Below are 12,668 nucleotides of genomic sequence, written 5' to 3' on the forward strand. Positions count from 1 at the left end.
AAGCAGAAGTGCAGAGTCTTGTAGGAAAGGTTTGCCAACTGGGTCAGGGTGGAATCTTGAGTGAGTAAAGGGAAATAGTGGGGCTGTATGAGCTGATGAGTTTGGGGGTGTGCTGGGGTTCTAGGCTGGTCTGTAGCTGATGGGAATGTCCAATTGGGTTCCCAGCCCTTATTGGCTACTAAATCAAACCTTGTGACTATAGACAAGCCTAGAAGAGTGGTTTGAAAGGAGAAAAACTGAATGTGCAATACCCCAGCTCATTAACCTATGCACTGATGCCCAAAGGAGACCTGTCCCTGCTCCACTGTGCACCACTGAAATCAATCAGGCCCCAAATGCCCAGCTGACTTGTACATAAGGCTTCCTCGGTCAGATGCCCCAAACTGATTGTGTTCCAGCTAGCCAGGAAATCCCTTTGGTGGTTCTGTATTCCATACTGGCTGCTTCTACTCAAAGACAGTCTCTCCATCCACATAAAGAAAGGATCACAAACTGAATTCCCTTTTCCCTGATATCCTGGGTGGGGGTGTCTTCTGGGATATACCTGGGGCCACTCTGCTAGGGCAGATGGAAGAGTGAGGGTGTGGGGAATCTCTGTGCCTCTGATTTGTGTTTCTTCCCATGCAGGGTCTGGCAGTTTGTCTCTGCCATCATATTTTCTGGGGTCGCCATCATGGTAAGTGGGAGAACCATTCCCAGAAGGAGCCCAACCCGGGGCTGCCAACGTGCAGTCATGACCTAGCAATCTCCATGGCCCTATGCATTATTCTGTCATCACTACCTTCCAAAAGCTGCTGCCACTTTCTCTTCCTGGCCTGTGATCAGCTGTCTCTCTGTAATGGGTTTTACCAACAGCCTCCCTGACAGGTTGTTCCTAACACCCAAGTCCCAGCCTCTAGTAGCAGGTTCATAAAACCACAGTTGGCACCAGGGGTCTCAGTCACAGAGGAGATCCTGGACACTATTCCTCTCTAATCCTCCTCCCCCTCCCCCCCCCCCCACAGTGACCCAAAACACATGGAGCACCCAGGGGAGCTGCTGCTCTTCTACTTTTATCATCTTCAAGTGACCCAATCTCATGCAGAGCAACTGAGATTCCCTTGGTCTCCTTCCCACTCCTTTTAGGCTCTCACTTTCCCTGATCAGCTCTATGATGCCGTCTTTGAAGAAGAATCCGTCAACAGCAAGACTCCCATCAGGCTGTACGGAGGAGCCCTCCTCAGTAAGTAATGCTGAGACTGAGCTTAGAGATTCAGTCTGTGGGACTAACAGGGAAGATGTTGAGAAGCTCTGAGTGAAGAATCCTAATGGGGAGGAGGAAGGAAAGCTCTGTTCCAGACCTAACCTCAGACTGGGTTAGGACAGAGCTAGGCAATGTCAGGGTAAATGCCCCTTCAAGTAGTTTGGGTTTGGGTTGTGTGTGTTATATTTTTTTTTTTTTTTTTTTTTTTTGCAGAAAGATCCATCTCCCTCCTAGCTCTAGGATCAAGAACTCCCCCCTCCCCCCCCAATACTGTCTCTAACATTGTATTGCACCAGGTGAGGGGAGGAGATTGCAAGCTGCCAGAAATGGAATACTAGACTGGAAGGGCCATTGATGGGAACTGGTTCAGCAGGAGGGGGCGGGGGACACAAGGCTAGATGGCCCATCTAGCCTTGATGCAGAACGTGGGAGTACTGAGCTAGGCAAGGCATTGGCCTGTTCCAGTGTGGCAATTCCCTTGTCCCTCTGAGGCTGGAATCTTTGGGGGAAGCAGGGCTTCCTCCCCCAGCTCCATGTTCTGCAACCTCCAGCTTTAGCGAGCCTGGAACGATTAGAACACTAGTCAGCCCTTTTTCAGTGCCATGTGGGGAGGAGGAGGTGGCAGCAAAACTGGAGGTTGGAGGAGCTGAAGGTGGGAGGCTTAAGGAAAATGTAGTGCTGGCAGATTTCTCTTGGGAATGACAATGAATAAATTGGTTTCGTGGAAGGTCAGACTCCCAGAGTGGTGCGTATAGTGGGGAGGGGAGAAGCTTGCCCTGCTGCCTTTCACTAGCACTAAACTTGCACAGACCAGACCCACAAGGTCTGCTCACTCTTTGAATCTGTCGCTGGGATGCTGAGGATACTGTACAGAGGGAGTGATGGCTGGAGAGAGGGGACTGCTTATGACAGTGGGTCCACGTGCAAGGTCTTATCTTTTAATGGTGGCAGGAATCACCCAAGGGTACTGTGCTTGGTAGGTAGCAGGATCATGGGTTCTGGTACATATGGAAAACCTGTTCTCTGCTTATCCGCTGCCCATCTCCTCTCTTTAGCCTGTGGCAGCACCTGGTGGTGCAGAATGGAAGCACAGCACACATAGCCTGCTCTTGGAAACCCCCAGCGCTGTGATACAGCTCCCCTTTTGTTGGCCTCTGGTTTCCCTTGGTCTCCTCCAATATAAGGCCAGGACAGGACGTCACACTCTCTGTACCAGGGCTGCTGAACAGTGGTGCTTTCTGGGAAAGGCATGAACATGATTCAGAGGCAAAAGGCCGGCTCCAGTAATAAGCCTAATTGGGATCTTGATTTTGGGAGAGGGAGTTTGGCAGCTTGGTGAATCATGTGGGGTAGTAAGCACAGAGCTGCAGGTGGTTCTTCCATACTGGGATGCCATGAATACCCATGTTCCAGTAAACAGCCTCCCTGGCCCTGGGCTTGTTCACAATGAGTTGCTCTGGTCCCCTCTCCATCCCACCATGTTTGGAGTGTTTGTATTTCTAGTGCACGCATTACCATATTATCTAAGTGCAGAGACCACCAGCTTGGTTACAGGATCCAGGCTGGGGCACTCTAGCAGTGTCAAGCCTGGAAGGTGGGTCCATCCAAATACATTGCAGCAACCCCTTCTGTAACTTTGGGCCATCACAGTAGATTACTCAGTTCCACCAACACAGCTCTATCATGCCTGAGTGTTAGCCTCATGAATTAGTTGTTACTTCTGAGATTCCCCATGGCGGGGGGGTGGTGGTGGGGGTGGGGGGGTGGTGGTGTCTCTGAGCTGCCCCTTTCACCTGCAACATCTCTCAGCCTGTGAAGCAGTTTTGCTATGTGTTCTTGTCTCAGGTCTCTCCCTTATCATGTGGAATGCCCTGTACACATCAGAGAAGGTCGTCATCCGTTGGACCCTGCTGACAGAGGCCTGTTACTTTGGGGTACAGTTCCTAGGTGAGTAGCTCTACTGAGGCGGGAGGGAAGCAGAGGGGATTGGCCAACTGATAGGCTGTCCCTTCCCCACACAAGTGCCTGGGAAGAAGGGAATGCTGCCAATGGCAAAGCAGCGTAACTTGCACTGCTTTGGCATTCACTGGGGGAAAGATTCTGCTCTTATTTACACTGGTGGAAATCTGGAGTCCCCTCATTGAATTTAGTGGCATTATCTAGACTTACTGTAGTAAAGCTGAAACCATAACTGGGCCTCTGGTGTACAGCCCATTGACTGGGTAAGTTTCACTCATGCTGAAGAGAGAGGATATGGTAGAGGAGGCAAAGTTGTCAGTGCAGTCTGACACTTGGAGTGACCATCACTGTAACACCCAGCCCTGGGCACAGTGGGGCTGAGTCTCTGCCACCTGGCTTCTCCTGGTCATCCCCAAACTGAGCAGTAAGGGGGCAAAGAGGGCATAAAACACTACAAAATCACAAGAGGAGCTGTAGGCCAGTGCGGTCCCCGATCAGCCCAGGAAGGGTTTAAATGCCGCACTCTGCATCTGTTCAGGCCCTTTCTGTAGGCTACTGTTGATTGTACCAACAACTTTCAAACAGTTCAACATATAGCTACCTTTTCCCTGACCCAGGAACGTCCTTGCCAAAGCCTCCATGCTCCTGTCAGCTCTTCCCCAGGTTGCCTATAGACCATTTGCCTGAGAAGCAACCTGTTTTCTATAGCACACTCTCTCAGCCTGGGCAGATATCAGCTGCTCATCATTCACCTGACACCTCCCCAGCTGAGGCTGATAATGCCCAATACCAGGCCCAAGCAGCTGTTCTTAAACAGGCCCTGGCTCAGAATAGGCCTGGTAGTCCACTCCTTTAAGAACAATGCTGTTACAATAGCATGTGTGGGAAGAAAATAAATGACTGCACAAGGCGGTGGAGAATCAGGCTCAGAATCTTGCATCCTCCTTGCTGTCTCTCTTCTCACTACCCTCCCCCTGTTCCTTCTACAGGGGGTGGAAGTTATAGTTGTGTGCAACCCATGGATGCCAGATTGGTCCACCCAACTCTATTTTGCCACTAACACCCACTTTCTGACCCACTTACCCCAGGCACTCTGCAGCAAGCTGGAGTTAAATTCTGCATTTAGGTCCCTCAATTCTGTGGCACTCTGGTGTGGCAGACTGGAAATTGTATGGTAGCTTCACTTACATTAAAAAGAAGGATTTTTATTACATGAAATATGAAAATGAATAAAACATGTGGGACATGCTCTGATATTGAATTCAATATATTTTACACTGTTCACACCTGGTTTCAATATGCCACGGTTTCTTGCATAGACACCTCAATGACTGCTTTGTAGCGTTGCCATGGGGGAAAGTGGCAGGTTTTGGCAGGGCATAGCTACAACTTATTACCTGCTGGAGGCATTTGTTTGTGAGAGAAGCACATTTTATTAATATTTCTGCTTTGAAGAAAATCAGCAATGAAATTAACAAATGCGCTATTTAAGCTGTCGGCTGTAGGTTTCAGAATTAACACTGAGTAGGATATTTCAGGCTGTCTGCCTGAAGATAGAGCTTTTTCATTTTCCTGAGTGAAATTTTAAATGATTAGTCTAGGGCAAGGTATGAATGCCATGGCAAATTCTGAGACTGAAATTGCACAATACATGGGACGCTGTCTGTACCCCATATGTAACTTACTCCACTGCTGAATGTGGCCCCAGTATTATATTTCTTTGAGAGATAATCACAGTTGCTTAATGACTCAGTAAATAATGTAGTGGGGCAGCCGTGCTAGAAGCAGACGAACAGATGGATGGGCAGAAATTGCAAGGCTGTCTTGTAGTTTTCGGGATGGATAACTCTCCTTGAGACTTTCCACTATAGGGCACTAGAGACCTGTACTCTGTTGTTTCACTATCAACCTGTACCTTGTCTCCCTCCTTCTCCTTCAGTTACCACCATCACCCTTGTCGAGAGTGGCCGGATCTCCACAGGTGCCATGCTCCTCCTCACCAGCCGGCTCCTCTTCACCCTCATCACCGTTTACTACTATTACCAAGTTGGACGGCGACCCAAGAAAGTCTAATCCCTGAGGCTTTCTGGGGGAGGGGGGTGGGGTTTTTGTTAGTAATGTCACTTGTTTGTTTGGTCCCTTTTGTTCTAAAGCAATTCCCTTCTTTTCCACTTACCAGCATGAATCAGCGTGTAAACCCACTGTTGGCGCCATTGCCACATGAGGTGCAGGGGGAGAGCTGATCCCTACAGTCCTCCCCATATCTGTCTAGAGAAGGCAAGTGAATGCAGCAGGGAAGGCTGACAAGATGTAAGGACCAGTCAGGCTCAGGGACAATGGAGGAAACGGGCCAGTGGAATCACAAGCTCAGAAACCTTTTCAACAAAGCACAAAATGAGTGCAGCACGTAGAAACTGAATCCCAGAGGGGAGAGGAAGCAAAGGCACACTGCAAAGGACTCAGTCTAGCTCCTGTAGGCTTGGAGCCATTCATTTGCCTTTCACTCACACCTAGAGCCTTTTTCCCCCTTTAGCAAGTAGACTGCAGAACGAATCCTGGCCAGCCCTCTAAGGCAGGGCTGCTGCCACAGCTCCCATCAGGTAGTGTTGTGTGTTTTAGAGACAACACCCAATGTATTTACTCTGTGCTGACCACTGCTATAGCAATGCTGACAGGACACACTGGGTTAAATACAGCAAGAAAAGAGGGTGGCATCTAACAGTCCTGTGAAACTTGACGCCAAGCTACATCCAAATCTTGTATGGATCTTCTTAAGGGAGAGTGGTGCAAAAAGATGGAGAAAAAAGACATGGATTGCAGTAGGGGAGAAATGTAAAGAGCTGTTGAAGAGTCTCCAAGACTGAATAAGCCCTGTTGAAGTTTGGTATATAGACTGGACTGCTGCTCATTTTTTTCTTTTCCCTTAATTCCTATTGGAGCAGTTCTCTTGCAGTTAACACTAGTGAGTGCACTAGCATAGATCAGCCAATGGCACTTTAACCAGTCCCCTACTTCAGTCTAGATGAGGCCATGGTTAAAATACTCCTTATGTCCTGTCTTTGCTAGAGCACCCCTCACTGTTGGCAAGAGTGAGGAAAAGGCTCATGTCAGTGAGGACTGCAGGGGGTAAATCACTATTCTGTAGGTACTTGTGTGAATCTAACTCTAGTGAAGTGAGGGACTAGACAAGCCAGCTGGTCTTCTCCCTTCCTACTGTATAAATACCAACTTCTTCTTGGATTCAGTAGAAAAAAGGACCAAATGCTGAGGTCTTATGTCTTCAGGATCCTATTTTGGCTGGGATAAAGAATGGCTGAGCAGGGAGAAGTACTAGGCCCATCTTGCCTTCCCCAGCCATGCCAAAGGCATAACAGGACTTCATTGTTCCACAACTGTTGCCTCCCAGTGCTCTTAAGGCTGAGGAAGAGTTAACCCTGGCTCTGCTCTGCTTCTAGTGACAATCCAGGAGAAGATAGTACCTTGCCCCACCTGCTTTCCAGAACCATGCTGCTGGTTCTCCACTGTACTGAAATCCAAAGGATGGGATAGATTGCATGGACTTATTCATGTACTAACAGGGGGAGCTGACAGACCAGGAATAAGCATGTGCAGGGTCCTAGCTGTTGAGAATCAGAACTGTCTGTGAACAACAGAGCGAAGGTGGCTGCTGAAGAACATTAGCTTTAAGGAACACTTCTTAGCATCAGCCAGAAAAAAAATCCCTCACTAAAGTTAACATGGACATCCACTGAGCATTCATGGTAAAGCCTGGTGCATCTTCCCTACAGCTCTCCCTTAAAGCTTATTTCTATTATGTGTTTCTGGCATTTACAAACAGCTCCATGAACTTGGCCTGCTGTGTGCATTGCAATGTCTGTCAAGTGGAAATGCTGAAAATATTTGAGCTGATACTAAATCTTTTAACAACACACAAAGAGAGATTGATAGCCCCAGCCCGATTGCAGCAACCTCTGGACCCTTAGCTACTTGCTAATGCTGGGGCTGCGTGTAACGCTCCAGTCTGGCCAGTAGAAGATTATATAGTTAAAATTCATCATGAGCCTCTGGGATACTGTCTGGAATGGAACCTGTAACAAAGGGGATCCTGGGGTTTTTGGGTTAATTTCATTTCAGCAGGAATAGGCAGGTTCTAGGAAAGGATCTTCCTTGGGGCTATGGGTAAAAAATGCTGCCCCTAGCATACACCACTGGCCATCAGGACTGAGTTTGTATTAATGCAGCATAGCTGAATGGGCTTTAGCTATGAACCACTGTCAGAAGGCCCCACCTTTGCATCTGCTATGGTAGTGAACCATCCAGCACATATTGCTCAGGGTTGGTTGCAATCAAGTCTTGGTTGATTTCAGGATTTCTAAAGGGGTTTTAAAAATCTAAGCCTCAGCCCCTGCCCCCCCACCCCCAGTTCCTGCATGGGAGTGTCAAGTTTTTTTGCTGCTATAATTTCAAGTGTTTAACCCAACAGGTAGCTGAGACAATGATTCTGGTCTCTGTTTGTTGCCCCCTCCAGCCTAAGTGATCTGGAGAGAGCGGTGGGGTGGGGTGGGGCAGGGCAGAGGGCTACTAGCCGTGAGGGGCAAGTCAATGCTAATCAATGTAAAGGCCTGCTCCCAGGAAGAGAGAGATCAAATGGAGCATAAACTCAATTTACTCTGCTCATTGCTCCCCCCCCCTTCATGTAACCAAGTGCTATTGGTGCCATAGGGAGTGGGGCAGGGATGGAAGAGTGGGGGTAGGTAGAGGGAAGTCATTTGCAAATTAGTTTGCTATAGTGATGAGGAGTGAGAGCATATGGAACATGGGCTCAGGGTTGATGCATGCCCAGACGGTCGTCATGTGGTCCTGCTGTCTCTGTATGTCTACACTGGAGCTGGAAGTTAGCAAGTCTGCTGTAGCTGCACTTCCAGTTGGAGTACTAGCTTGAGCAAATTTCTATTTGAGCTGCACTGGGGCTGTCTCATGGGACTGGAATTTATACCTTTCAGCTCTAATGCAGAGAGAGATGTACCCTGACTGAGAAGGGGTGTGTGCAATCCTCCCTGGCAATCACTAGTTAGCAGCTGACAGGTGCACTCCACGACTAGTGACGAGTAATGGTGGGGAATCGCTGACCCTACAAGGGACAGTGAGAGGGGTTTTCAGGATCAGGGCTGGAGCACTGTGGGTATCCCTAAGGGAAGGACTCGGGCAATACCATGTAGCACTGCCAGAAGCTTACAGCGAGCAGGGGTTTGCTGCCTCAGTTTTTGGCTTGACTGGGGGAGTTATACAATTGTTTTATAGAATTAAATCCTACAGCAGAGCTGAACCAGGTATTAGTCACTGCTGGGTGGTTCCTTCCACTCTATAAAGGTAGGTTGGGCAGCAGCAGCAGGTGGTACAGGGCAGCACCTTGCTGAAATTTCACAGGGACTGTGCCTAGAAGCACAAGGACAACTGCTAAGTGGCAGCATAGGCTAGCAACCAAAAATCCAGTTGGGAGGCAAAAACTATTAGGCTTTAATACTGTCTCTGCCACTGACTACCTAGATGACCATGGCCAAGTCACTTCACCTCCCAGGCATCAGTTTCCCCATCTATGAAATGAGGGTAATGAACCCGACTTACCCAGAGGGAGAGAGGGGTAGCATTGCAAGGTGTTTGTGCAGCCCTCCGTAGAGCTGAGAGGTATTCTCCAGGTGACTGAGTTCTGAACAAAGATGAGCATGCATTTACATAGTGGGTTTCTGCAAATGTTTTTTGTATCTGGTTCCTGTGTCTGCAGTGGGGGAAACCAAAACATTGGATTCTTACAGCCCTAAACTTAAGGTGAGGGAGGCTAAAAATTCAAGCAGGTCCCTGCACTTCTCTGCTCAGCCCTTACTGATCTCAAGGCCAGCCGGCATTGGCACCGGAGAGGAGAAAGTGTCTCTCTAGTCCCATTGCCACTCCCTGAGCCAGCCAGCCTTTCCTGGCTCCTAGGTTTTTTGGATTCAGTTTATACCTCATCTTAGCTGAGTTTATTCCTCCTTTGGTGAGAAAGTGACTGTACTTAACATAAAAAAAAAATCATGTGAATAATAAAAATTAAAGATGTCCCATTGCACTGTCACAATACCTTTATTTTTTTTTTTTTTTAAGAAATGCACATAAATTGTGCAGAATGCTTCAGGCTCGTGTTCTGGTTTATATTACAAAAAATCCTTTCAATATAAAAAGCATTACAATAGGCAATAGAGGATAAATTAGCTCCACTATCTAATAAAAGGAACATTTACAATTTTTAAAATAGATTTCAACGTTCTTTCACACGCAGGCTGTTTCCCAGGCACTCGCAACAGTAATTTAAGAGTTAAATAACAGAGAGGGAGGGGGTGGACTTACAGAAACAAACTGCTCTAGATAATTACATGAAAGGTGCATGGGCTCTGGGCTTTGTTCTACAGCATGGGGGCTAACACTGTGGTGACTCCATATAGGTCGCTTTCCTACACAGAGCTCTCAAGTGAGGAGTGATTATACTCAACACTCTGCCCCCAAAAGAACACAGCAGAAACTCAAAAGGGAAAAAATGGTTTGTTCCTCCTGCCTAGAGCTCTGGGAAGAACAAGACCCAGCATTGTTGATTATACAGCATGAAACCACAGACAAAGGCAGTAACACATCATGGTGATCAAAAAACAAAACATGTATGTCTCACAGTAACAAAGGATTCCCCATTCTGGAGTCGCCTGATCATTAAAATTCCATGGAGGAAATTCCTCACCTCTCCCCTTGACTCAAGCCCCAGCATTTCAGATGCCCCAAGATGGTTGGAACCTGCATGAGGGGTTTGTGCATCTCTTAACAGTCGTCTCCATTTCTTTATTGGAGGGTGCTGCCAGGGGCGGCTCCAGGCACCAGCTGAGCAAGTGCATGCCGGGGGCAGCCTGAGGCAGCATTTCTGTGGGAGGCCCCCCCGGTCCCGCAGCTTCAGCAGCAATTCAGTGGGACTGGCAGATCACCCGCAGAACCGTTGTTGAATCCGCGTGACCAGCGGACTTCCCGCAGAAACGTCACCGAAGGATGCCTGACTGCTGTGCTTGGGGTGGCAAAAAACAGAGCTGCCCCTGGGTGCTGCTTCCTGGTTTCTTGAGCCTGTCTCAGGACAGGATGAAAATTCAAAATGATCTTAAACTGGAGAAATACTCTGAAGTAAATAGGATGAAATACAATAAGAACAAATGCAAAGTAATATACTTAAGGAGGATTAATCAATTGCACAAATGCAAAATGGGAAATGACTGCCTAAGAAGCAGCACTGCAGAAAAGGATCTGGGGGTTATAGTGGATCACAAACTAAATGAGTCAACACTGTAATGGTGTTGCAAAAAAGCAAACATCATTCTGAGACGTATTAGGAAGAGCATTGTAAGCCCGACATGAGAGGTAATCCTCTACTGAGCACTGATAAGGCCTCTTCTGAAGTAGTGTGTCCAGTTTAGGGCACCACGGTTCAGGAAATGTGGACAAATTGGAGAAAGTCCAGAGGAGAGCAACAAAAAAAATTAAAGCTCTAGAAAACATGACCTACAAGGAAAGATTGAAAAAATGGGACTTTTTTAATCTGAAGAAGAGGAACTGAGGGGAGACAGTCTTCAAATTCGTAAAAAGTTGTTATGAAGAGGAAGATGAAACATTTTCTCCTTATCCACTGAGGACAGGACAAAGAGTAATGGTCTTAAATTGCAGCAAGGGCGATTTAGGTTAGATATTAGGAAAAACTTCCTGTCAGGGTGGTTAAGCACTGGAACAAATTACCTGGGAAGGTTGTGGAATCTCTGCTATTGGAGATTTTTAAGAACAGATTAGACAAACACCTGTCAGGGATGACCTAGATAATACTTAGGGCTTGGCTACACTGGAGAGTTGCAGCGCTGGTGGTGGCTTTACTCACTCACCGTCCACACTTGCAAGGCACATACAGCGCCGTATCTCCCTGGCTACAGTGCTGGCTGTACTCCACCTCTGCCTGGGGAATAACGACTGTAGCGCTGGTGCTGCAGCGCTGGAGTGCCAGTGTAAACAGTGATTAATCTTACTACGCTGTAACTGACCTCTGGAATTTTCCCATAATGCTTTTAACTAAAGAACTCTCTTTGTTTTGTTATGATGCCTCTCTTTGTTTTGTTGTGAACTTGGGACTCCCCAAGCTGCTTATCTAAAAAACAAACACAGCTACTGTTTGCTGTGAATGAGGCAGGCAGGGGGATGAATGTCTACAGCTAGTGTTTGCTTTAGGAGAGAAACAGCACGGCGGGGGGGGGGGGGGGGAGGGAGTCCGTCGGAGCAGCTGCTTATCTGGTATGCAGGCTATTTGCATTTAAGAGTGAATGAGGGGTGGGGGAAGTGGTCAGAATTTGCAAGGCAGGGAGCTGACAGTGTTGGCTCCAAAAATCCACTCACTCTCTCTCCCCCACCCTCCCTGTCACACTTCACCCCACCCCCCTCTTTTGAAAAGCACGTTGCAGCCACTTGAACGCTGGGATAGCTGCCCATAATGCACCACTCCCAACACCGCTGCAAATGTGGCCACACTGCAGCGCTGGTAGCTGTCAGTGTGGCCACACTCTTAGTCCTGCCACGAGTGCAGGGGACTGGACTAGATAACTTCTTGAGGTCCCTTCCAGTCCTACATTCCTGTGATTCTAGCCCTTTAAAGAGAGGCTATGAAGATTTCAGCAAGAACATAAGAACAGCCATACTGGGTCAGACCAATGGTCCATCTAGCTTAGTATCCTGTCTTCTGACAGTGGCCAGTGCCAGGTACTTCGGAGGGAATGAACAGAACAGGGCAATTATCAGGTGACAAATGCAAGAAGCCTGGGGAACAAGCAGGGAGAACTAGAAGTCCTGGCACAGTCAAGGAATTATGATGTAATTGGAATAACAGAGACTTGGTGGGATAACTCACATGATTGGAGTACTGTCATGGATGGATATAAACTGTTCAGGAAGGATACGCAGGGCAGAAAAGGTTGGGGAGTTGCGTTGTATGTAAGAGAGCAGTATGACTGCTCAGAGCTCCAGTATGAAACTGCAGAAAAACCTGAGAGTCTCTGGATTAAATTTAGAAGTATGAACAACAAGGGTAATGTCGTGGTGGGAGTCTGCTACAGACCACCAGACCAGGGGGATGAGGTGGACGAGGCTTTCTTCCAGCAACTAACAGAAGTTGCTAGATCACAGGCCCTGGTTCTCATGGGTGACTTTAATCACCCTGATATCTGCTGGGAGAGCAATACAGCAGTGCACAGACAATCCAGGAAGTTTCTGGAAAGTGTAGGGGACAATTTCCTGGTGCAAGTGCTGGAAGAACCAACTAGGGGAAAAGCTCTTCTTGACCTGCTGCTCACAAACAGGGAAGAAATAGTAGAGGAAGCAATAGTGGATGGGAACCTGGGAGGCAGTGACCATGAGATGGTCGAGT

At 47.9% G+C, this 12,668-nt stretch overlaps 1 protein-coding gene across 2 annotated transcripts in view; it reads left to right on the forward strand.

Annotated features, from left to right (window-relative positions):
- TP53I11 (tumor protein p53 inducible protein 11) overlaps nt 1-9,302 on the forward strand; it is a 46,810-nt gene extending 37,508 nt beyond the window's left edge. For both annotated transcript variants that reach the window (XM_039537458.1, XM_039537457.1), the window contains 4 exons: nt 628-676; nt 1,126-1,222; nt 3,089-3,190; nt 5,142-9,302. In XM_039537458.1, the coding sequence (XP_039393392.1) occupies nt 628-676; nt 1,126-1,222; nt 3,089-3,190; nt 5,142-5,275 (382 nt within the window). In that variant the 3' untranslated portion in view covers nt 5,276-9,302. The remainder of the gene's footprint in view (nt 1-627; nt 677-1,125; nt 1,223-3,088; nt 3,191-5,141) is intronic.
- Nucleotides 9,303-12,668: the final 3,366 nt, after the last annotated feature.

This window comes from Mauremys reevesii, linkage group 4, assembly GCF_016161935.1.
Source record: "Mauremys reevesii isolate NIE-2019 linkage group 4, ASM1616193v1, whole genome shotgun sequence".
Classification (NCBI taxonomy): domain Eukaryota; kingdom Metazoa; phylum Chordata; order Testudines; family Geoemydidae; genus Mauremys; species Mauremys reevesii.